Raw genomic sequence first — 24,223 nt, forward strand, 5'->3', positions numbered from 1 at the left:
TGCTTCCACCCCTGGTTGCAAAATTCACATATTGATGGAAATGAGGGAACACAGTTTTCATGTTAGCTAGGTTAAAGTCCCCTGCAACGATGACAACTCCCTCTGGATGTGTAGATTGCAGTTCATTACAAAACATTCAAAGCTTCTTTGGTGTTAGCACTGGGGGGAATGTACACTGCTGTGAAGATCATAGCACTGAATTCCCGGGGTAAATAAAATGGCCTGCATTTTATAGTTAATATTTCTACATCGGGAGAGCAGTTACATGAGACTATCTTCCCATTGTTGCACCAGTTGTTATTGATGTACATACAAACACCACCGCCTCGGGATTTACCAGTGAAAGTTCTGCTCCTGTCCGACCGAAACATAGCTAGCCCCTCGATGCTAACTGCCTCTTCCGTAATGGATGGTTTCAGCTACGTTTCTGTGAGAAATATGGCGCAGCAATCTCTCATCTCGCGTCTTGCATATAAATCCAGCTTCATGTAGTCCAGTTTGTTCTCCAGGGAGCGGACATTTGACAGCAGGATGGAAGGAAGCGGCGTTCTGTGAGGATTAGCCTTTAGCTTTGTTGTTAGCCCCGCTCGGCTATATATATATAAGATATATATAAGTTGATGTGAGACAATTCTACTTCCATACATTATCAGTGTTAATCCCTCCGAGGTCTTAATCAAGGCTCAAGTCGTTCATTTTTCTCACAGACATTTATTTCAGCCACGTTTTCTTCACGTTACCAACAATGCCAAATATAATGCAGTCAGAAGTAATAAAATAAGCAAACATCCAAAAAAGAAAACACATAGATTTCACAAACATATCAGAAGTAATCATACCTCGTTGGCCTCATAAACTCCAAGGGAATAAAGTTTATTTTCAATCTGAGACTCCATTAACGTCTTCCACATCAAACACTTGTCGTCTCATGCCGCTTCCTTAATTAATTAATAGTCCCCCCAACCACGTGACCAAACCGGAAACAAAACATATATTCCCCACTCAATTGACATGGGTTTGTAAAAAAAATAAAGTTGACATAAACTTGCATGAATTAACCCAAGGAAATACCTTTTTAATCACATTATGTGTACAATATGAACTTATCTTTATGCATTGTATTTATTTATTCTCACCAACTATGACATTATATATCAAATATACATGTTGCTTCTGTCAGCAGCTACACTGACATTGATGTGTCTCTGAGAACTGAACACATTTTTATAACTTATAACAAAATGTGTTTATACAGTAACCTGCTCACATGAGTCACATTACAGCAGGGGTGTCAAACTCATTTTAGCTCAGGGGCCGCATGGAGGAAAATCTATTTCCACGTGGGCGGGACGGGTAAAATCATGGCATGATAACTTAAAAATAAAACTAAGACAAAGTCAAAGAGTAAAAGTTGGCAGTTTGTTATGCAAACAGTTACCAGTATCCCTTATGTGTCAACGTCAGTTTTGATACATCTCAACTTTGCAGTGAAAAAGGGTGTAGTGCAGGTTTTTGAGCGTGCACAAACCTGACACATGAGGCCCCAGGTCCCTGGACTGAAGAAGGAATAACCAAGCACTTGAAGCATCATCTATCTTACTGTTCAGGAAGGTTTCAGATACAGAGAAGACATGGGGTCATGAGTAGATAAGATTATGCTCCAAATAATCCAAGTTTATATGAATACCTCAGATATTTGTGAAAGAAACAGTGAGGAGGTCCTGGGTAGGGTGGATGTCACCACATATGAGCAACATACCACAAACTAAACAGCTAATTGGTTATTTTCCCTTGTGTGATCTTGTGTGCTTTACTGCGTCTGCATTATATGTGAACCTTTTACAGCACACTGAACAACTAAATGATTTTTCTCCAGCGTGTGTTCTCATGTGTTGACACAAAGAGCTGTTATTAGGAAAGCTTTTCCCACAAACTGAACAATTAAATGGTCTTAGTCCAGTGTGTGTTCTCATGTGTTGAGTCAAATTCCTCTTAACAGAAAAGCCTTTGCCACAAATTGAACAATTAAATGGTTTTTCACCTGTGTGTGTTCTTATGTGTTCAGTCAAAGTGCTCTTAACAGAAAAGCTTTTGCCACAAACTGGACAATTAAATGTATTTTTGCCTGTGTGTGTTCTCATGTGTTGAGTCAAAGAGCTATGTTGAGAAAAGCTTTTGCCACAAAATGAACAATTAAATGGTTTTTCACCTGTGTGTGTTCTCATGTGTTCAGTCAAATGACTATTTTGAGAAAAGCTTTCGCCACAAACTGAACAGTTAAATGGTTTTTCTCCTGTGTGTGTTCTCATGTGTCGAGTCAAATGGCTATTTTGAGAAAAGCTTTCGCTACAAACTGAACAGTTAAATGGTTTTTCTCCTGTGTGTGTTCTCATGTGTCGAGTCAAACGGCTATTTCGAGAAAAGCTTTTGCCACAAACTGAACACTTAACTAATTTTTCTCCTGTGTGTGCTCTCATGTGTCGAGTCAAACGGCTCTTTTTAGTAAAACTTTCAGCACAAACTGAGCAGCTAAAACACGTTTTACCTCTCTTCTTTGTAGAGCATTCAGAGTGTTTGTTGTCAGTGTGAGTCCTCATATCACCTTCACAGTCTTTATCGCTGCTCAAAGGTTCTTCAACCTCATCTTCAGCCTCACTATCTGATAGTGGAGCTAAGAGGTTGTCTACTTGTGGTTTCTCTTCATCATCTTCAGTCTTCACAGAGAGAATACTCAGTGGAAACTTGGTGTAATCAGCTTCCTCTCGTCCTAGAAGACACTCTCCCTCCTGAGTGATGCAGAGTTCCTCCTCTTCCTTTTTAATGCAGGGTGGTTGTGGAGTCTCCTGCTTCAAAGTGGAGCTCCCCCCTAACTGAGGGGAAACTTCTTCTGGATTAGCGATCAGCTGCTGGACGTCTGCAAGACACAAACAACAAAAACACACTTTCTTCTATGTACTGTATGTGTGTGTAGTAGGGTTGTACAGTATACCGCTACAAATAAAGTATCGCGATACTAATCAATTTAAATCGTTACTATACCACCTTTGAAAAGTACCGGTACTGTTCTGTCATCTGAATTCCGCTGTGCGGCGGTGACTACAGAGCCGAGGCGCATGATGTTGAGTGTGTCAAAACGCACACACAAAGTGCATACAAGCAATAACATGGTGGAGAGGAAGAAAGGCAACAAAGGACAATTCTACTGGTTAATAAAGAGGGTGCATGAAGTGTAAATAGTGACAGGTTGTAGAACATGTTTAAATGCAGTAATGGTTTGAATACTAAAGAGCTGAAGAGCTCTAGAAAGGCCAGTGCAGGGGTCTCTAAACTTTTTGACTTGAGGGCCACATTTGGCTAAAAGATATAGGCCGAGGACCGAAAGCCGACTACAAGTAAAGTAACATCTACATATATATAAATCATGTGTATATACACATATATTGATATACTATACATAATATTAATGGGACAGCGTGGCGTTTCCAGTGAGGGTTGGACTCCGCCAAGGCTGCCCTTTGTCACCCATTCTGTTCATAACTTTTAAGGACAGAATTTCTAGGCGCAGTCAGGGCGTTGAGGGGATCTGGTTTGGTGGCTGCAGGATTAGGTCTCTGCTTTTTGCAGATGATGTGGTTCTGCTGGCTTCACCTGGCCAGGATCTTCAGCTCTCACTGGATCGGTTCGCAGCCGAGTGTGAAGCGACTGGGATGAGTATCAGCACCTCCAAGTCCGAGTCCATGGTTCTTGCCCGGAAAAGGGTGGAGTGCCATCTCCGGGTTGGGGAGGAGATCTTGCCCCAAGGGGAGGAGTTCAACTACCTTCGAGTCTTGTTCACGAGTGTGGGAAGGGTGGATCTTGAGATTGACAGGCGGATCGGTGCGGCGTCTTGAATAATGCGGACGTGTTGAAGAAAGAGCTGAGCCGGAAGGCAAAGCTCTCCATTTACCGGTCGATCTACGTTCCCATCCTCACCTATGGTCATGAGCTTTGGGTTATGACCAAAAGGACAAGATCACGGGTACAAGCGGCCAAAATGAGTTTCCTCCGCCGGGTGGTGGGGCTCTCCCTTAGAGATAGGGTGAGAAGCTCTGTCATCCGTGAGGAGCTCAAAGTAAAGCCACATGGAGAGGAACCAGATGAGGTGGTTCAGGCATCTGGTCAGGATGCCACCCAAACGCCTCCCTGGTAGACCGGTAGGAGGCCACGGGGAAGACCCAGGACACGTTGGAAAGACTATGTCTCCTGACTGGCCCTGGGAACGCCTCGGGATCCCCCGGGAGGAGCTGGACGAAGTGGCTGGGGAGAGGGAAGTCTGGGCTTCTCTGCTTAGGCTGCTGCCCCCGCACCCGGCCACGGATACGCAGAAGAAGATGGATGGATGGGATGGCGTGACTCGGTTGGTAGAGCGGCCGTGCCAGCAACTTGAGGGTTCCCGGTTCGATCCCCAGCTTCCGCCATCTGAGTCCCGTCCGTTGTGTCCCTGAGCAAGACCTTGCTCCTGATGGGTCGTGGTTAGGGCCTAGCATTTCAGCTCCAGCCATCAGTGTGTGAATGGGTGAATGTGGAAATAGTAGGGGTGTAACGGTACACAAAAATTTCGGTTCGGTACATACCTCGGTTTAGAGGTCACAGTTTGGTTCATTTTCGGTACAGTAAGAAAACAACAAAGTATACATTTTTTTGGTTATTTATTTACCAAATTTGTAAACAATGGCTTTATCCTTTTAACATTGGGAACACTATAATAATTCTGCCCACGTTAATCAACATTAAACTGCCTCAAGTTGTTGCTCAGATTAAATAAAATGACAAAACTTTTCTTCTACATATAAAAAGTGCAACATTAAACAGTTTCAAGTCAACTCATGAAGCTTAATTTATTACAGCATTTGGGAAGCCTGTAGTTGATTTTTATTATGTAAATGTTATATTTTTATCAACATGTGATAGCAAGGACCCTGCCATTCAAAACTAGGCTGCTCCATTACTAATGATTAAAGGCCTACTGAAAGCCACTACTACCGACCACGCAGTCTGATAGTTTATATATCAATGATGAAATCTTAACATTGCAACACATGCCAATACGGCCGGGTTAACTTATAAAGTGCAATTTTAAATTTCCGGGGAAATATCCGGTTGAAAACGTCTCGATATGATGACGTTTGCGCGTGTGACGTCACGGAGTGTGCGAAAGTATTGGGACACAATGGCTCTGTTTTCATCTCAAAATTCCACAGTATTCTGGACATCTGTGTTGGTGAATCTTTTGCAATTTGTTTAATGAACAATGAAGACAGCAAAGAAGAAAGCTGTAGGTGGGATCGGTGTATTAGCGGCTGACTGCAGCAACACAACCAGGAAGACTTTGAGTTGGATAGCAGACGCGCTACCGTGAGTACGCAGCTTTCTTCCAAACATTTGATCGCTTGCCCGTCCGTGCGTGCCGCTATGTGCATGTCACGTACGTAACTTTGGGGAAATATATGTGCTGTATGAACTTTGGGGATGTGAACGGTACTTTGGGCTGTGGGATTGAGTGTGTTGTGCGGGTGTTTGAGTTGTATTGGCGGGTTATATGGACGGGAGGGGGGAGGTGTTTGTTATGCAGGATTAATTTGTGGCATATTAAATATAAGCCTGGTTGTGTTGTGGCTAATAGAGTATATATATGTCTTGTGATTATTTACTGTTTTAGTCATTCCCAGCTGAATATCAGGTCCCACCCGCCTCTCACAGCATCTTCCCTATCTGAATCGCTTCCACTGCCCTCTAATCCTTCACTCTCACTTTCCTCATCCACGAATCTTTCATCCTTGCTGAAATTAATGGGGTAATCGTCGCTTTCTCGGTCCGAATCGCTCACGCTGCTGGCGTCCATCATTGAAAACAATGTGCAGATGTGAGGAGCTCTTCAACCTGTGACGTCACGCTACTTCCGGTACAGGCAAGGCTTTTTTTTATAAGCGACCAAAAGTTGCGAACTTTATCGTCGATGTTCTCTACTAAATCCTTTCAGCAAAAATATGGCAATATCGCGAAATGATCAAGTATGACACATAGAATGGATCTGCTATCCCCGTTTAAATAAGAAAATCTCATTTCAGTAGGCCTTTCATGTAACTATAGCTGAAAAAATAGTACAATAGCAATAGGAGAGACTATTCATCCCTGAACACCATGGAGTTCATGTAGGCTTAATGATGCAGTTACATTATTATATCAACTATCAGAGACAGAAACTCTTCATTTAACATTATGTCCTTTTTTGCTGCTTCAACACAGCTCAATCAACACAGAAAAGAGTAAAATGAAATAAGAGACAGACAGGGCTTTGTTGTCCGTAACACACACACACACACACACACACACACACACACACACCGCAAAATGAGCTAACGCTACGCTAAAAGCTAATTAGCCTTCACCTCAAGCCAGGACTGCGAGCGAGCTGAGCTGCCGTTTATGTTTCTAGAACATCAACGGGCTCATAGTGATGTTACTAGTAGTTGACTGGGAGGTGTTTATTATCATTTGGGGAGAGTCCGCAGCCTGATGCTTACCTGCTAAACACCTACCTGCTCATCACGACGCTGGAGCACTGACTACATGCGCTCTGAATACGCACTGCTGATTGGTTACACACAGAGCGGTAATAGCCAATCAGATGGTTGATGGGTGGGACAATGCTGGGTGCTGTGTAGAGTACGGACAGAGACAGAGGCAGAATGAAGCGGAGCAGCTTGTTAAGATTTTAGCTTAGGCGGCTACTTCATATGTTTGTGTGGAAACTCGTTCGGTACACCTCCGAACCGAACCGAAACCCCCGTACCGAAACGGTTCAAAACAAATACACGTACCGTTACACCCCTAGGAAATAGTGTCAAAGCGCTTTGAGTACCTTGAAGGTAGAAAAGCACTACACAAGTATAACCCATTTACCATTTAATATATATACACATATTATATTTATATATACCGGCCGGCGACAGCCTGACGCCAGATGAAGTCAACAAAAATAGTACTTCATCAATTAGTTTAAGCTTAAAACTACAGGGTGTATTAAGTGTCAGAAAGTGTTTTAGTCTTATCTTATTCTGACACAGTTTTGAGATGTTAGATTTCCTGTGCTCTTAATTTGGCGATCTAGTCTGAGACGTCATTTCCTGTTTGTAGCATTTCTGCGTAATATGGGCTCTTGGGTGATTGTGTAAACAGCATTGTGTGCGTTCCTGACTAAAATGTAAGTATACGTCGAATATAGCACGGTTATTAATGCTAAAATGCCTATAATGTGTTTGATGGAGCCTTAACCGAGTGTTTGTTTGCAACAATGTTTCTGCTTGACGATATATAATTCGCCAGCTCAACTTTCGCTCTGTTAATACTCCTTGTTACACAGTAGTTGCCCTATCCTACCACTAGAGGGCAACACAACCACGTTCATAGCACTGTCTAAATTAACAGTGCTTATTCTCCATCCATCCATCCATTTTCTACCGCTTGTCCCTTTTGGGGTCGCGGGGGGTTCTGGAGCCTATCTCAGCTGCATTCGGGCGGAGGGCGGGGTACACTCTGGACAAGTCGCCACCTCATCACAGGGCCAACACAGATAGACAGACAACATTCACACTCACATTCACACACTAGGGACCATTTTAGTGTTGCCAATCAACCTATCCCCAGGTGCATGTCTTTGGAGGTGGGAGGACGCCGGAGTACTTGGAGGGAACCCACGCAGTCACGGGGAGAACATGCAAACTCCATTACCATGAATTGATTAACATGGACTCCGACTTAAACAAGTTGAAAAAGTTATTCGGGTGTTACCATTTAGTGGTCAATTGTACGGAATATGTACTGTACTGTGCAATCTACTAATAAAAGTCTCAAAGTCTCAATCCACACAGAAAGATCCCGAGCGCAGGATCGAACCAAGGACTACTCAGTCCATTCATCTCTAATGGACTGCTTTAATAGTCCATGTACATTTGTTTGTATATTTGTTTTACTCTACACATTGTAGAGTATATTATATATAACATTATACATACCCTGTTATATTATTGCATATTATATTGCCTAAATGTATCCTATTCATTCTTTGTATGTGTTCCCTTCAGACCACCCACCCACCCACACCTGTACCACACTTGTCCAACTTCACCATTAAAGAGTGTCTGAAAGCCTCTCTTTGCTCACTCTCTGACCGGAGTCCTTGTCCTAAGAAGATATCAGACCAGCATTCCGCATCCAGAGTAACCTACTCTATCACATTAAGTGTTTACTTTCTACAATATTCTAACAAGGCGCAAACAAGAATGCAAATTATTTACATTTTCTTTGGTAACTTTGAACTTCCCAATCAAAAGTTGACAGTAATGAAATTATTCTTATTCTTTATTACCTCCAATCCTCTGCACGTTGATGTAGACATGTGGTCCAGTCTTCTCTTCACATCTCTTACTCTTCCCCAACATCTCTTCTTTCACATCATTATTTTCTTTACACAAGCGCTTGTTTTGCTCTTCCACTTTCTTCATTTGACTTTTGCATTCTTTCATCTCCTCTGATGTGAACTCCACTGCCTTCTTCAAGCTAACAATCATGGCGGCTCTTTCTTTACATTCTTCAACAAGGTCGGCTAATTTCGACTTTAAAGGGCTTAAAATAGTTTTCAAATGACATTGCTATATTTGCTGTGAATCATATGACTTTAAGATCGTGAATTCGAAAATTCTCCGAAAAACCATAGCATGAAGTCTTGGTCCTTTTTTTGCTTGGCTTCAAGTACATTTGCGCATGCGCTAAAAGTCAGCAACTTCCGTTTCCTACTCCACAGCAGTTTGTTTTTTCAAAATAAAGGCAATTTAATCTTGTTTTAAAACAATGGTTGGCAAAAGTATCTAACATCAAATAATCGACAACCACTCTTTGAAAATAAAATATATATATACAAGCACGTGCACGGACTTTTTCCGTGGCTGTTGTTCAAACCAGACAAAGGGCAAACATCGAAGAAAAAAAAAATCATACATTTTAAACACTACAAGAAAAACTGAAATATTTTTCAACCCACTTACCGTATTTCCTTGAATTGGCGCCGGGAATATAGTATTCGCCTGCCTAGAATTACAGCCGGGTCAAACTCGTTTCGCAAAATAATTAGCGCATGCTTGGCACTTCCGCCGGGTCAAATATGAGTCATTAAATGACTCCCGCCTCCAGGTGGTAGAGGGCGCTAGTGATCCTTCTTGCGACTACCAGTACTGCAGGAGACAGGTACTGCAGAAGAAGACAACAAGCAGCAAGCATGCAGCAATTGTTTGCTTGCACTTTTAACATGGAGGATTACATATCTAAAATAAAACCGTTTTCTAAACTGGACTTTCAATCGAAGCAGGAGGTAATAATTAGAGGAATATCTCCAGAGACTTTTAAAATTGAAGAAAGATGAGAAAGACTGCCTTTGATCAGAAGCAGCTGCACATGGACCCATCTACAAGTAAAGGTAAGATCATAATAACGTTTTTTTTATTAAATGTGTTTTTCATGATAAGGTATGCGCCGGAGTGAGAAGAGGTTTTAAAATAATTAGAGCATGCTTGCTCATTCCGCATGGTTTTGGTAACCGCAGGAGTGAGAAGAGGTTTTAAATTAATTAGCGCCCCTGCGGCTATTCAAGGAAATACGGTAGTTGTTTTAGTTAAAAACCTTTAGAAAGTCAAATGATTACTCTGAATAAAGAAGAAAAGCACTAAGAGTGTAGATCTCCACCAGGACCAATCCTATTGTTCACGTGCTACTAAATTGTGTGCCATCTCATGTGTATCGTGTGCTGCTATGACAATAAACTTCCATGAATCCTGTAAAACACCAGACAGTTAGTAATATGGTTTCACATAAAAATGTTGGTGAAACTGCTCATTTCTACCTAGCGATAGGTGGCTCTAACTGTAGTGCTAATCACTCACCAGCAGAAAGCCCTCATCACACTGCTAATCAATAACTACCATCTTGGGCACTTAACATCACTAATCGCCAGTTAACAGCTATCATGCTAAATGTCAACTATCTTAAATACAAACATGAAAACAAGACACATTAATGTCTTTCCCCATTACAAACATCATAACACAATCTAAACTTATATAAACACATTACTGTCTGAGCATATAAGATATTTAATTGTGTTACATCACAATTTATTATATTGAAATTAGCCATGTGATTAAGATGAGCACGGTCTGACCAATCACAAGTCAGTAGGAGCTGCTTTGTTCTCGTGTTTGGAGAAAGCAGAAGAGCGATTGTCAGCCTGACATTGATGTGTCTCTGAGAACTGAACACATTTTTATAACTTATAACAAAATGTGTTTATACAGTAACCTGCTCACATGAGTCACATTACAGCAGGGGTGTCAAACTCATTTTAGCTCAGGGGCCGCATGGAGGAAAATCTATTTCCACGTGGGCGGGACGGGTAAAATCATGGCAAGATAACTTAAAAATATGACTATGACAACTTCAGATTATTTTCTTTATTTTACTTTGGCCAAAAATAGAACGAGCACGTTCTGAAAATGTACATATCACAAATAATCCACTTGACAAAATACTTCAAGTTAGTTAATCCTGTGCTAACTCAACAAACCATACAAACTGAGGTAGAAACTATTCAAGAGTGTTGAGTTACTTCCTGTCTTCTAGACATAATGTGTATTGATAGAAAAATAAAAGCAGTGCAATGTGTGAACAATTTCAACAAAGCACAAATAAAAAGTTAAAAGACTGACAGTATTGCAGTAAATCACACACTGTTCACTTTCTTTACATTTGCACAGAACTATATCAGTGTGCAGTGTCTCATGCTGCATTTTAAGTGGGGTTACTGATTGCTTATTTTACTCCTGTTTTACGTTGGGTGGAGGGGGAGGAGTCACAGTCCCGCTTTACCGTGTACCTCTTGCTTAGTATACTTGCTGGCCCCGGTATAAACTATTTGCTTGCCTAACAGAATTGCTATTGCGACATCCAGTGGACACAATTAGAACAGCAGTTTATTTCATTAAAAAATGCAGCTACATTTTACACTTCGCAAACTCATCTCGCGGGCCGGATTGAACCTGTTATGCCCGAATGTCGAGGGAAGTGGGGGTTGGGTTGTGGGTGTTGGGGGTTAATTGTTCATATGTCTCTGATTTGCACATCAATCAGAGTAAATGTTGGCAGTTTGTTATGCAAACAGTTACCCAGCATCCCAACGTCAGTTTTGATACATCTCAACTTTGCAGTGAAAAAGGGTGTAGTGCAGGTTTTTGAGCGTGCACAAACTTGACACATGAGGCCCCAGGTCCCTGGACTGAAGAAGGAGTAACCAAGCACTTGAAGCATCATCTATCTTACTGTTCAGGAAGGTTTCAGATACAGAGAAGACATGGGGTCATGAGTGGATAAGATTATGCTCCAAATGATCCAAGTTTGTATGAATACCTCAGATATTTGTGAAAGAAGCAGTGAGGAGGTCCTGGGTAGGGTGGATGTCACCACATATGAGCAACATACCACAAACTAAACAGCTAATTGGTTATTTTCCCTTGTGTGTTCTTATGTGTTTTACTGCGTCTGCATTATATGTGAACCTTTTACAGCACACTGAACAACTAAATGGTTTTTCTCCAGCGTGTGTTCTCATGTGTCGCCACAAAGAGCTGTTATAAGGAAAGGTTTTACCACAAACTGAACAATTAAATGGTCTTAGTCCAGTGTGTGTTCTCATGTGTTGAGTCAAAAGGCTTTTAAAAGAAAAGCTTTTGCCACAAACTGAACACTTACATGGCTTTTCACCTGTGTGTGTTCTCATGTGTTCAATCAAAGTGTTCTTAACAGACAAGCTTTTGCCACAAACTGAACAACAAAAGGGTTTTTCACCTGTGTGAGTTCTCATGTGTTGAGTCAAAGGGCTATTTCGAGAAAAGCTTTTGCCACAAACTAAACAATTAAATGGTTTTTCACCTGTGTGTGTTCTCATGTGTTCAGTCAAAGGGCTATTTCGAGAAAAGCTTTTGCCACAAACTAAACAATTAAATGGTTTTTCACCTGTGTGTGTTCTCATGTGTTCAGTCAAAGGGCTATTTCGAGAAAAGCTTTTGCCACAAACTAAACAATTAAATGGTTTTTCACCTGTGTGTGTTCTCATGTGTTCAGTCAAAGGGCTATTTCGAGAAAAGCTTTTGCCACAAACTGAACAACTAACGGGTTTTTCACCTGTGTGAGTTCTCATGTGTTGAGTCAAATGGATATTTCGAGAAAAGCTTTTGCCACAAACTGAACAATTAAATGGTTTTTCACCTGTGTGTGTTCTCATGTGTTGAGTCAAATGGCTATTTTGAAAAAAGCTGTTGCCACAAACGGAACAAGTAAATGTTTTTTCTCCTGTGTGTGTTCTCATGTGTCGAGTCAAATGGCTCTTTTGAGTAAAACTTTCAGCACAAACTGAGCAGCTCAAACATGTTTTACCTCTCTTCTTTGTAGAGCATTCAGAGTGTTTGTTGTCAGTGTGAGTCCTCATATCACCTTCACAGTCTGTATCGCTGCTCAAAGGTTCTTCAACCTCGTCTTCAGCCTCACTATCTGATAGTGGAGCTGAGAGGTTGTCTACTTGAGGTTTCTCTTCATCATCTTCAGTCTTCACAGAGAGAATACTCAGTGGAAACTTGGTGTAATCAGCTTCCTCTCGTCCTAGAAGACACTCTCCCTCCTGAGTGATGCAGAGTTCCTCCTCTTCCTTTTTAATGCAGGGTGGTTGTGGAGTCTCCTGCTACAAAGTGGAGCTCCCCCCTAACTGAGGGGAAACTTCTTCTGGATTACCAATCAGCTGCTGGACGTCTGCAAGACACAAACAACAAAAGCACACTTTCTTCTATGTACTGTATGTGTGTGTAGTAGGGTTGTACAGTATACTGCTACTAATAAAGTATCGCGGTACTAATCAATTGAAATCGGTACTATAGCACCTTTGAAAAGTATCGGTACCGTTCTTTCATCTGAATGCCGCTGTGCGGCGGTGACTACCTCCAGGGCCCATGTTTTGTCGGGGGTTACACTGGGCCCAAAAAGCTCTGCTCTTTGGTCGGAAGGACGAGACCGTCGATTAGTTACAACTTGCTCACTTTATTTATTATTTCCACAGGGCACAACCGGACATCCACCATGCTATTAACACTCCTGCACATGCTACCACTACCTCTCTTTACTCGCCCGCTCACTCACTGACGTCACTCAGACAACACGTTGACATTCTCACAAACACACATACTACTCTCATAAGTTAACCAGCTCCCCTGCTGTGCACATGTAGATACGTAGAACTTGATGCCAAATATTAGCACAGTTAAAACTGCCCAATTAGCAGTCAACTAATGCAAGTGAAATGACTACATTTTGAAACAAATTCCTACCATTTCTGTTTTGTCTTTAATAAATGTGTTTTACCTGCTACATGGCTTATCTGTGTACATGTATTCAGTTTTGTTTTTAGTACTTAATTATTAATTGTATTTTTCTTAAAGCACAGACCAGGAGTGGCAACCATAAAGCATGAAAAATTTGATATGTCAGTAAAACTTTATGTTCCATTCTAATCTAATCCTTGATTATAGCAGACTATATGTAATATGGAAAATTGTAAATTGTGAGGTAAATGAGGATGGTGTTCTGCTGACCTCGACTGCGGATGTCTTGGATCGGTGGAGGGAATACTTCAAAGACCTCCTCAATCCCACCAACATGTCTTCCTATGAGGGAGCAGTGCCTGGGGAATCTGTGGTGGGCTCTCCTATTTCTGGGGCTGAGGTTGCTGAGGTAGTTAAAAAGCTCCTTGGTGGCAAGGCCCCGGGTGTGGATGAGATCTGCCTGGAGTTCCTTAAGGCTCTGGATGCTGTGGGGCTGTCTTGGTTGACAAGACTCTGCTGCGTCGCGTGGACATCAAGGGCGGTACCTCTGGATTGGCAGACCGGGGTGGTGGTTCCTCTCTTTAAGAAGGGGAACCGGAGGGTGTGTTCCAACTATCGTGGGATCACACTCCTCAGCCTTCCTGGTAAGGTCTATTCCGGTGTACTGGAGAGGAGGCTACGCCAGATAGTCGAACCTCGGATTTAGGAGGAACAGTGTGGTTTTCGTCCTGGTTGTGGAACTGTGGACCAGCTCTATACACTGGGCAGGGTCCTTGAGGGTGCATGGGAGTTTGCTCAACCAGTCTACATGTGCTTTGTGGACTTGGAGAAGGCATTCAACCGTGTCCCTCTGGAAGTCCTGTGGGGAGTGCTCAGAGAGTATGGGGTATCGGACTGTCTGATTGTGGCGGTCCGCTCCCTGTACAATCAGTGTCAGAGCTTGGTCCGCATTGCCGGCATTAAGTCAGACACGTTTCCAGTGAGGGTTGGACTCCGCCAAGGCTGCCCTTTGTCACAGATTCTGTTCATAATTTTTATGGACATAATTTGTAGGCGCAGTCAAGGCGTTGAGGGTATCCGGTTTGGTGGCTGCAGAATTAGGTGTCTGCTTTTTGCAGATGATGTGGTCCTGATGGCTTCATCTGGCCAGGATCTTCAGCTCTCACATCTGGCTAATGCGAGATCGCTCGCTCCTCATGGTGAAGAGGATAAGATGGACGAGGTGAGGCTGTGTGTAGCACAAAACACTGTGATGGATAGCTGCGCTCTATTGTTTACGGAAACGTGGCTAACGTCCTCAATCCCAGACGTTAGCATGGAGCTAACCGGTCACACAACACACAGGCAGGACAGAAACACAGAGGCTACCGGCAAGCGACGTGGGGGTGGATTGTTCACCTACTTAAACAACAACTGGACTTCAGATTCCAAGGAAGTAAACAGCCACTGTTCCCAAGATCTGAAATATATTACAGTTAAATGCTGACCCTTCCAACGAGCCAGGGAGCACTCTGCTGTCCTGATCACTAACGTGTATATAGCTCCCAATGCTAACGCTAGCACGGTGCTAGCTCTACTGCGCGATACAATCAGTACACAACAGAACAAATATCCCGACGCAGTCCACATCATAGCGGGGGATTTCAATTATGCCGACCTGAAAAAGGTGCTCCCTAAACGACACCAGTACGTGAAGTGCGCTACAAGGGGAGCTAACACACTGGACAAAGTCTATTCCAACATAAAAAATGGATATAGAGCCAAACAACTACCTCAACTAGGCAAGACTGACCACATGTCCCTGCTCCTGTTACCAGCTTACATACCAATAAGGAGAAGTGCTCCTATCACAACCATAACGGTCAAAACAGCTGCAGGACTGCTTTGAAACAACAGACTGGTCAGTTTTTGAAAACTCAGACTTGGAGCAGTACACAGCAGCGGTCCAGGGGTACATCAAACACTGCATAGACACCGTCACAGTGGACAAGTGCATCCGGGTCCACCCCAACAGGAAGCCCTGGATAACAAAAGAAGTACAGGGCCTACTCAAAGAGAGAGACAGTGCCTTCAAAGCGCAGCACCAGGCACTCTACAGTGCTGCCAGAGCCAATCTGAAGAGAGGTATCAGAGAGGCAAAAGCCGAGCACAGGAGGAGAATGGAAGACCACCTTCAGAGCAATAACACCAAGGAGGTATGGAAAGGAATACAACACATGACCAACTTCAGACCCAGTAACCCCTCGGCTGACGGCGACGCCTCTCGAGCAGGGGAGCTAAACGGCTTCTTCGCCCGATTCGAGAAAAAGACACCTGCGGCCGTCACAACACCCCCACCTAACACCCACAGCAGCCATACCCTTATACTGGAGAAGCATGAGGTGAGGCGCATGCTGAGGGCGGTGAACCCGAGGAAGGCTATGGGCCCAGATGGGGTCCCGAGACAGGTACTGAGGGACTGTGCAGACCAGCTGGCTGGGGTATTTACTAAGATCTTCACCCAGTCCCTCTCTCCGGCCATCATCCCATCAGGCCTGAAGACCTCCACAATAATCCCGGTGCCGAAGAAGAACTCCATCAGCTGCCTGAATGACTACCGTCCAATTGCACTTACACCTATAGCCATGAAGTGAGTGGAGAAGCTGGTACGGACCCAGTCCTCCCTCCCGAGCTCGACCCACACCAGTTTGCCTACAGAGCCAACAGGACTACAAAGGACGCCATCGCCACAGCCCTACACTCCTCTCTGGGTCACCTGGAGACGGGGGGAGCTACGTGCGACTGCTTTTTGTGGATTATACTTCGGCATTTAACATTATAATACCTGACAGACTGGTATCCAAACTGTCAGACCTGGGTCTATCGAACTCCATCTGCATGTGGATTAAAGACTTCTTATCCAACCGCCCCCAGAGGGTGCAGTGCCGCCACATGTCATCGAGCCTATACCTCAGTACCGGCTCTCCACAAGGCTGCATGCTGAGCCCCCTACCCTACTCCCTCTACACGTATGCCTGCACACCTGCCTACTCCAGCAACTACGTCATCAAATTTGCGGATGACACCACCGTAGTGGGGCTCACCTCGGGGGGAGACGAGGCTGCATATCGGGACGAGGTGGAGAAGCTGTCGGAGTGGTGCACAGTAAACAACCTGGCCCCGAACACCTCCAAGACCAAGGAGCTGATCATAGACTCCAGGAGGAAATAAACGGACATCCTGCAGCTGGTCATCAGCGGTGACTGCGTGAGGAGGGCCTCAGACTTCCGCTTCCTGGGAGTCCACCTGGACCACGACCAGGTTTTACTTGTATAGCACTTTTTTTTTTTTCTACCTTTTTTTAAGGAACTCAAAGCGCTTTGACTATTTCATTCTATTCTATTTTAAGTGGGGTTACTGATTGGTTATTTTACTCCTGTTTCACGTTGGGTGGAGGGGGAGGAGTCACAGCCCCGCTTTACCGTGTACCTCTTGCTTGGTATACTTGCTCGCCCCAGTATAAACTATTTGCTTGCCTAACAGAATTGCTATTGCGACATCCAGTGGACACAATTAGAACAGCAGTTTATTTCATTAAAAAATGCTGCTGAATTTTACACTTTGCAAACTCATCTCACGGGCCGGATTGAACCTGTTATGCCCGAATGTCGAGGGAGGTGGGGGTTGGGTTGTGGGTGTTGGGGGTTAATTGTTCATATGTCTCTGATTTGCACATCAATCAGTCTGAGGAGTAAAAGTTGGCACTTGGTTATGCAAACAGTTACCCAGCATCACAATGTCAGTTTTGATACATCTCAACTTTGCAGTGAAAAAGGGTGTAGTGCAGGTTTTTGAGCGTGCACAAACTTGACACATGAGGCCCCAGGTCCCTGGACTAAAGAAGGAGTAACCAAGCACAGGCCATGAAGCTTTTCAGGTGGAATTCTTTCCCATTCTTGCTTGATGTACAGCTTAAGTTGTTCAACAGTCCGGGGGTCTCCGTTGTGGTATTTTAGGCTTCATAATGCGCCACACATTTTCAATGGGAGATAGGTCTGGACTACAGGCAGGCCAGTCTAGTACGCACTCTTTTACTACAAAGCCACGCTGTTATAACACGTGGCTTTGCATTGTCTTGCTGAAATAAGCAGGGGCGTCCATGTTAACGTTGCTTGGATGGCAACATATGTTGCTCCAAAACCTGTATGTACCTTTCAGCATTAAAGGCCTACTGAAATGATTTTTATTTATTTAAACGGGGATAGCAGATCCATTCTATGTGTCATACTTGATCATTTCGTGATATTGCCATATTTTGCTGAAAGGATTTAGTAAAGAACAAGGACGATAAAGTTCGCAACTTTTGGTCGCTGATAAAAAAAAGCCTTGCCTATACCGGAAGTAACGTGACGTCACAGGAGGAAGGATCCCTCACATTTCCCCATTGTTTACAATGGAGCGAGAGAGATTCGGACCGAGAAAGCGACGATTACCCCATTAATTTGAGCGAGGATGAAAGATTCGTGGATGAGGAACGTTAGCGTGAAGGACTCATTGGATTCCACACTCTCTCCTTTTTCTATTGTGGATCACGGATTTGTATTTTAAACCACCTCGGATACTATATCCTCTTGAAAATGAGAGTCGAGAAAGCGAAATGGACATTCACAGTGACTTTTATCTCCACGACAATACATCGGTGACACACTTGATAGCATCAGGCTCAAATGCAGATAGAAACAAAATTTAAAAAAACTCTGACTGGAAGGATAGACAGAAGATCAACAATACTATTAAACCATGAACATGTAAATACACGGTTAATAATTTCCAGCCTGGCAAAGCTTAACAATGCTGTTGCTAACAATGCCATTGAAGCTAACTTAGCTACGGAGCGGCGGCGGGCGTTGTAGCTTTCGACGACACCCCGGCCGCCATCAGAGTCGGCAAGAAACATATATTTCCCCAAAGTTACGTACTTGACATGCACATAGCGACACGCACGTACGGGCAAGTGATCAAATGTTTGGAAGCCAAAGCTGTACTCACAGTAGAGCGTCTGCTATCCAGCTCAAACACAACACAACCTTGGTTGTGTTGCTGTAGTCCGCCGCTAATACACCGATCCCACCTACAACTTTCTTCTTTGCAGTCTTCATTGTCCATTAAACAAATTGCAAAAGATTCACCAACACAGATGTCCAGAATACTGTGGAATTTTTCGATGAAAACAGAGCAGTTTGTATGGTGACACATTGGGTACGAATACTTCCGTTGCCGTCATGACGTCACGCGCATACGTCATCATTAATAGACGTTTTCAAGCGGAAGTTTCCCGGGAAATTTCAAATTGCACCTTATAAGTTAACCCGGCCGTATTGGCATGTGTTGCAATGTTAAGATTTCATCATTGATGTATAAACTATCAGACTGCGTGGTCGATAGTAGTGGGTTTCAGTAGGCCTTTAATGGTGCCTTTCACAGATGTGTAAGTTACCCATGCCTTGGGCACTAATACACCCCCATACCATCACAGATGCTGGATTTTCAACTTTGCACCAAGAACAATCCGGATGGTTCTTTTCCTCTTTGTTTGACGTCCAGTTTTCAAAACAGATTTGAAATGTGGACTCATCAGACCACAGAACACTTTTACACTTTGTATCAGTCCATCTTAGATGAGCTCGGGCCCAGCGAAGCGGCGGCGTTTCTGGGTGTTGTTGATAAATGGCTTTTGCTGTGCATAGTAGAGTTTTAACTTGCACTTACAGATGTAGCGACCAACTGCAGTTACTGGCAGTGGTTTTCTGAAGTGTTCCTGAGCCCATGTGGTGATATCCTTTACACACTGATGTCAGTTTTTGATGCAGTACCGCCTGAAGGATCCAAGGTCACGGGCATTCAATGTTACGTGCTGTGATTTCTCCAGATTCTCTGAACCTTTTGATGATATTATAGACCTTAGATGGTGAAATCCCTAAATTCTCTGCAATAGCTGGTTGAGCAATGTTGTTCCTAAACTGTTGGACAATTTGCTCACATATTTGTTGTCAAAGTGGTGACCCTCCCCCCATCCTTGTTTGTGAATGACTGAGCATTTCATGGAAGCTGCTTTTATACCCAATCATGGCACCCACCTGTTCCCAATTAGCCTGTTCACCTGTGGGATTTGTTTGCCACTTGTGCCAACTTTTTTGAAACATGTTGCAGGCATCAAATTCCAAATGAGCTAATATTTGCAAAAAATAACAAAGTTTTCCAGTTTGAAGGTTAAATATCTTGTCTTTGCAGTCAATTCAATTGAATATAGATTGAAAGGAATTTGCAAATCATCGTATTCCGTTTTTATTTATCATTTACACATCGTGCCAACTTCACTGCTTTTGGGGTTAGTAGATACGTAGACGCGCACACAGCTGCTTGGCTTGATGCCAAATATTAGCACAGTTAAAACTGCCCAATTAGCAGTCAACTAATGCAAGTGAAATGACTACATATTGTAACAAATTCTTAACATTTGTGTTTTGTCTTTAATAAATGTGTTTTACCTGCTATATGGCTTATCTGTGTACATGTATTCATAGTTTAGTTTTTAGTACTTAATTAATAATTGTATTTTTCTTAAAGCACAGACCAGGAGTGGCAACCATAAATTAAGAATAACTTTATATAATGTCAGCAAAACGTTCTGTTCTATTCTAATCTAATCCTTGATTATAGCAGACTATATGTAATATGGAAAATTGCTCTTTGAGTGCAACAAGAAAAGCCGAATGTGTTTAATGCCTTTTAATTTATATTTTAACCTTGTAAAATGTTTCTTTGACTGTGAGTGTTTAATGTAGTGTAAGATGTTCTGTTAAAATGAAGCCATTATTGAAATTGTTCAAGTTCTAGACTAGTTCAAGTGGCTGACGTCTTTGCGTCGTCCTCCCGACAACATTTAAGTTTTTTATTTATTAAAGTACTAATTTGCATCGTAAATGCAAAGTTTTTGCACGCAACAGTGAGATATAACAGAGATGCACTTCTGGACATCGGAAAAGCCCACCATGAGCTCACTTACAGTCTGACGGACTTCAACTTTCTGCTACGACGAGAGCCAGCTAACCACAAAACAACAACAACAAGGCGGCGGGGCAAGAGAGCGGGGCTACATGCTAGGCTAAAGGCTAGAGCTACACGACCACCACTACCTAGCCTGCTGCTAGCTAACGTGTGCTCGCTCGACAACAAGCTGGATGAGCTGAGAACCAGGATTACATCCCAGCGTGAACTGAGAGAATGCTGTGCTCTTATTTTCACGGAAACCTGGCTTTCAGACAACATCCCAGACTCTGCTATCCAGCTAGCAACGCACTCAGTCTACCGTGGAGACCGGACAAAGGCTTCAAGAAAGGCGAGAGGCGGCGGCGTCTGTGTTTACGTGAGTATCCGCTGGTGCTCGGACGTACAGGTGGTTGAAAGACACTGCTCGGACAACATTGAATTTTTGATGGTGAAATGCAGACCTTTTTATTTGCCAAGGGAGTTCAGTGCAGTTTTTATACTGTCTGTTTACATCCCGCCACAGGCGGACTCAACAACAGCGCTAAAGCTGCTGCATGACGTCATCAGTAAACGTTCACGGTAGCTGGGGATTTTAACCACCGCAACCTAAAGAGTGTCCTCCCGAAATACCATCAGTTTGTGAACTTTCCTACGAGGGAAAAAAACATTTTGGACCAAGTATATTGCAATGTGAGGGGAGCCTACAAGGCTGTACCCAGACCACACTTTGGACTATCTGATCACATCTCAGCTTTTCTATATCCAGCGTACAGACAGCGCCTCAAGCAAGCCCCCCCAGTGAGTAAAACTGTTAAAGTGTGGAATGAAGACACTGAACTAGTGCTTCAGGACTGCTTTGGGAGTACAGACTGGGACATGTTCAAAACTGCTGCTCAGAGGGATGACGGTACTGTGGACATAGAGGAATATGCTTCCAGTTTAACTGGCTACATCAGCACATGTGTGGAAAACATTGTGCCCACAAAACAATACAAAATATACCCAAACCAAAAACCCTGGATTAACTGTGATGTTCGGTCCAAGCTACATGCCCGCTCCACTGCATTTGTCTCAGGAAACGCTGAGGACTACAAGAAGGCCAGATATGACCTGCGTAAATCCATCAGCGAGGCCAAGGGACAATACAGACTAAAGCTGGAGGGATTCTACTCCACCGCAGATTCCCGACGCATGTGGCAAGGCCTGCAACACATCACAGACTACAAGCAGGGGAGCAGGGGGGTCACAAACAGCCAACGCTCACTGCCAGATGAGCTGAATGAGTTGCACGCCCGCTTCGAGGTCCTCAACACCAACCAACAGAGAGGGGTTCTGACCACGGAGCGCAGGCAGGACCCACCACTCACTGTGACAACAGCAGAGGTACGTACAGTTCTGAGGAGAACAAACCCACGGAAGTCAGCCGGCCCAGACAACATCCCTGGCCAGGCCCTCAGGGTGTGTTCATCAGAGCTGGCTGACGTACTTGCTGACATATACAACTTGTCACTAGCACAATCTGTTGTGCCCACCTGCTTCAAGACCACCACCATCGTGCCCCTGCCAAAGAAAAACACTGTGACCTGTCTGAATGACTATCGCCCTGTTGCACTCACCCCAATAGTGATGAAGTGCTTCGAGAGGATAGTCATGTCAAATATCAAGAAGACCATCCCAAACACACTGGACCCTCTACAGTTTGCCTATCGGCAGAACCGGTCCACTAAGGATGCAGTCAACACCATCATCCACACCACCCTCACCCACTTAGAGGGCAAAGGACACCTATGCCAGGCTATTATTCATCGACTACAGCTCTGCTTTTAACACGGTCATCCCACAAAAACTCACTGCTAAACTCCTCACTGTTGGTCTGACACCGGCTCTCTGTGACTGGGTCCTAAACTTTCTCACAAACCGTCCCCAGTCAGTCAGAATCGGCAACCAGACATGAGGCACAAAGGTTCTAAGCACAGGGACCCCCCAAAGGCTGCGTGCTGAGCCCCCTATTGTACACCCTCTTCACACACGACTGTGTGGCCTCCCAGAACAACACCAGTATCATCAAGTTTGCAGATGATACTACGGTCGTCGGACTGATCACCGGGGAAGCTGAGGCAGCGTACAGAAGGGAGGTAGCGGAACTGGTGGCCTGGTGTCAGGATAATCTCTCCTTGAACACAGACAAGACCAAGGAGATGATTATTGACCCACGGAGAAGGAGTGCACAGTACACACATCTGTACATAGGGGGGACAAAGGTGGACAGGGTGAAAACCTTTAAATTCCTCGGGACCCACATCAGCGAGGACCTCACCTGGGATCACAACACCCAACAAACAATAAAGAAATCCCAGCAGTGACTGTACTTCCTAAGAAGGCTGAGAAAATTTGGCACGCCACCCAAAATTCTCAGCAACTTCTATAGAAGTACAGTTGAGAGTGTCCTTACCAGCTCAATCACGGTCTGGTATGGAAACTGCACTGCTAAGGACAGGAAGGCACTCCAGCGAGTGATTAAAACCGCTCAGTACATATCAGGAGCAGCCTTCCCCTCACTACAGGACATGTACTCTACCAGGGCCACCTGGAGAGCACACAACATCATAAAGGACAGTACACACCCCCAGCACAGTCTCTTCAGCCTCCTACCATCAGGCAGACGATACAGGAGCCTGAAATCCAGGACTGCGAGACTGACAAACAGTTTCTACCCACAGGCCATCAGGCTTGTGAATGCTAACTTGTGAATGCTAGCTCCCCCCTCCCCCCGTTTTACTTTTGTCTTTTTGAACAAAAGACAGCTACCATGACCACCCCCGAACTGTGAACCATCACTGTAGACACTTTACACCTTTGATCACTAAAGACACTTTAACTGCTGCTGTGACCAAATGTCACCTCCATATTTATACTGTTGACTGTCAATCAGAATGTGCAATAATGTTATGTTACTTACTGTGCCTTATATATACATTTTTATTTTATTTTATTTTTAGCTAAGTACCGTGTGACTTGTTGAGGGGTGGACTAGCAAAGTAAGATTTTCATTGTACGGCAAACTGTCTGTTTAACTGTGCATATGACAATAAACAATCTTGAATCTTGAAGTTCCTTTTATTTGCAAAAGTATCTATACATTTAGTACCGGTACTAAATTATTGGTATGGGGACAACCCTAGTGTGTAGTGTTTCGTGGCCATTCATTTAGTGCCTTACCAGAATGATGGATCAATGTTTACATGACTTGTCATAGACTCAGAAAAGTTCAGCTACAATCACAGAAAATAGAAAACATCTGCTTCGATGGACATTAGGATACTACAAACTAACAGTGGGGAAAAAGTCAATATTGAAATACATTGCAAAACTAAAAAAGATGATATCTATCTCAAATAAGTCTGTAGTTAAGAAGTAGAGAACTTGTTTTAGATATTAAATGCAAGCAATGTGATCCACTTTCTGTACAACTGCAATGATCATTTTATTTACTTTGTTTTTGACACAGTTTGCCCAATAAATATTTACTGTCATCAAGTATACATTTATATAACATTCATTTTAAGTAGTTTTTTGAATTTTTCAGTGACTCCATGTCACAATATTACAATAGACTATTGTATCGTGACTCAAGTACCGTGATACATAGTTTATCGTGAAGTCCTTTCCAATACCTCGTCTAGGGCTGGACATTTATGGCAAAACATAATAAGAACGATTATTTTGAGGGATTTTGGAAT

General features: G+C 43.5%; 1 protein-coding gene across 4 annotated transcripts in view; it reads right to left on the bottom strand.

Moving 5' to 3' along the window:
• LOC133632476 (oocyte zinc finger protein XlCOF6.1-like) overlaps window positions 1-24,223 on the bottom strand; it is a 49,560-nt gene that overhangs the window by 22,624 nt on the left and 2,713 nt on the right. The window contains exons 2-3 of one of the 4 annotated variants that reach the window (XM_062024909.1): window positions 12,520-12,888; window positions 798-2,914 (exon numbers count right to left, since the gene is read on the bottom strand). The exons of 2 other annotated variants lie outside the window; for them this stretch is intronic. In XM_062024909.1, coding sequence (XP_061880893.1) covers window positions 1,782-2,914; window positions 12,520-12,571 — 1,185 coding nt within the window. In that variant the 5' untranslated portion in view covers window positions 12,572-12,888 and the 3' untranslated portion in view covers window positions 798-1,781. Of the gene's footprint in view, window positions 1-797; window positions 2,915-12,519; window positions 12,889-24,223 lie in introns of those variants that run through there. One more of the 4 variants, XM_062024907.1, reaches the window with a different exon arrangement.

Source organism: Entelurus aequoreus, linkage group LG17 (genome assembly GCF_033978785.1).
Source record: "Entelurus aequoreus isolate RoL-2023_Sb linkage group LG17, RoL_Eaeq_v1.1, whole genome shotgun sequence".
NCBI classification, from domain to species: Eukaryota; Metazoa; Chordata; class Actinopteri; order Syngnathiformes; family Syngnathidae; genus Entelurus; species Entelurus aequoreus.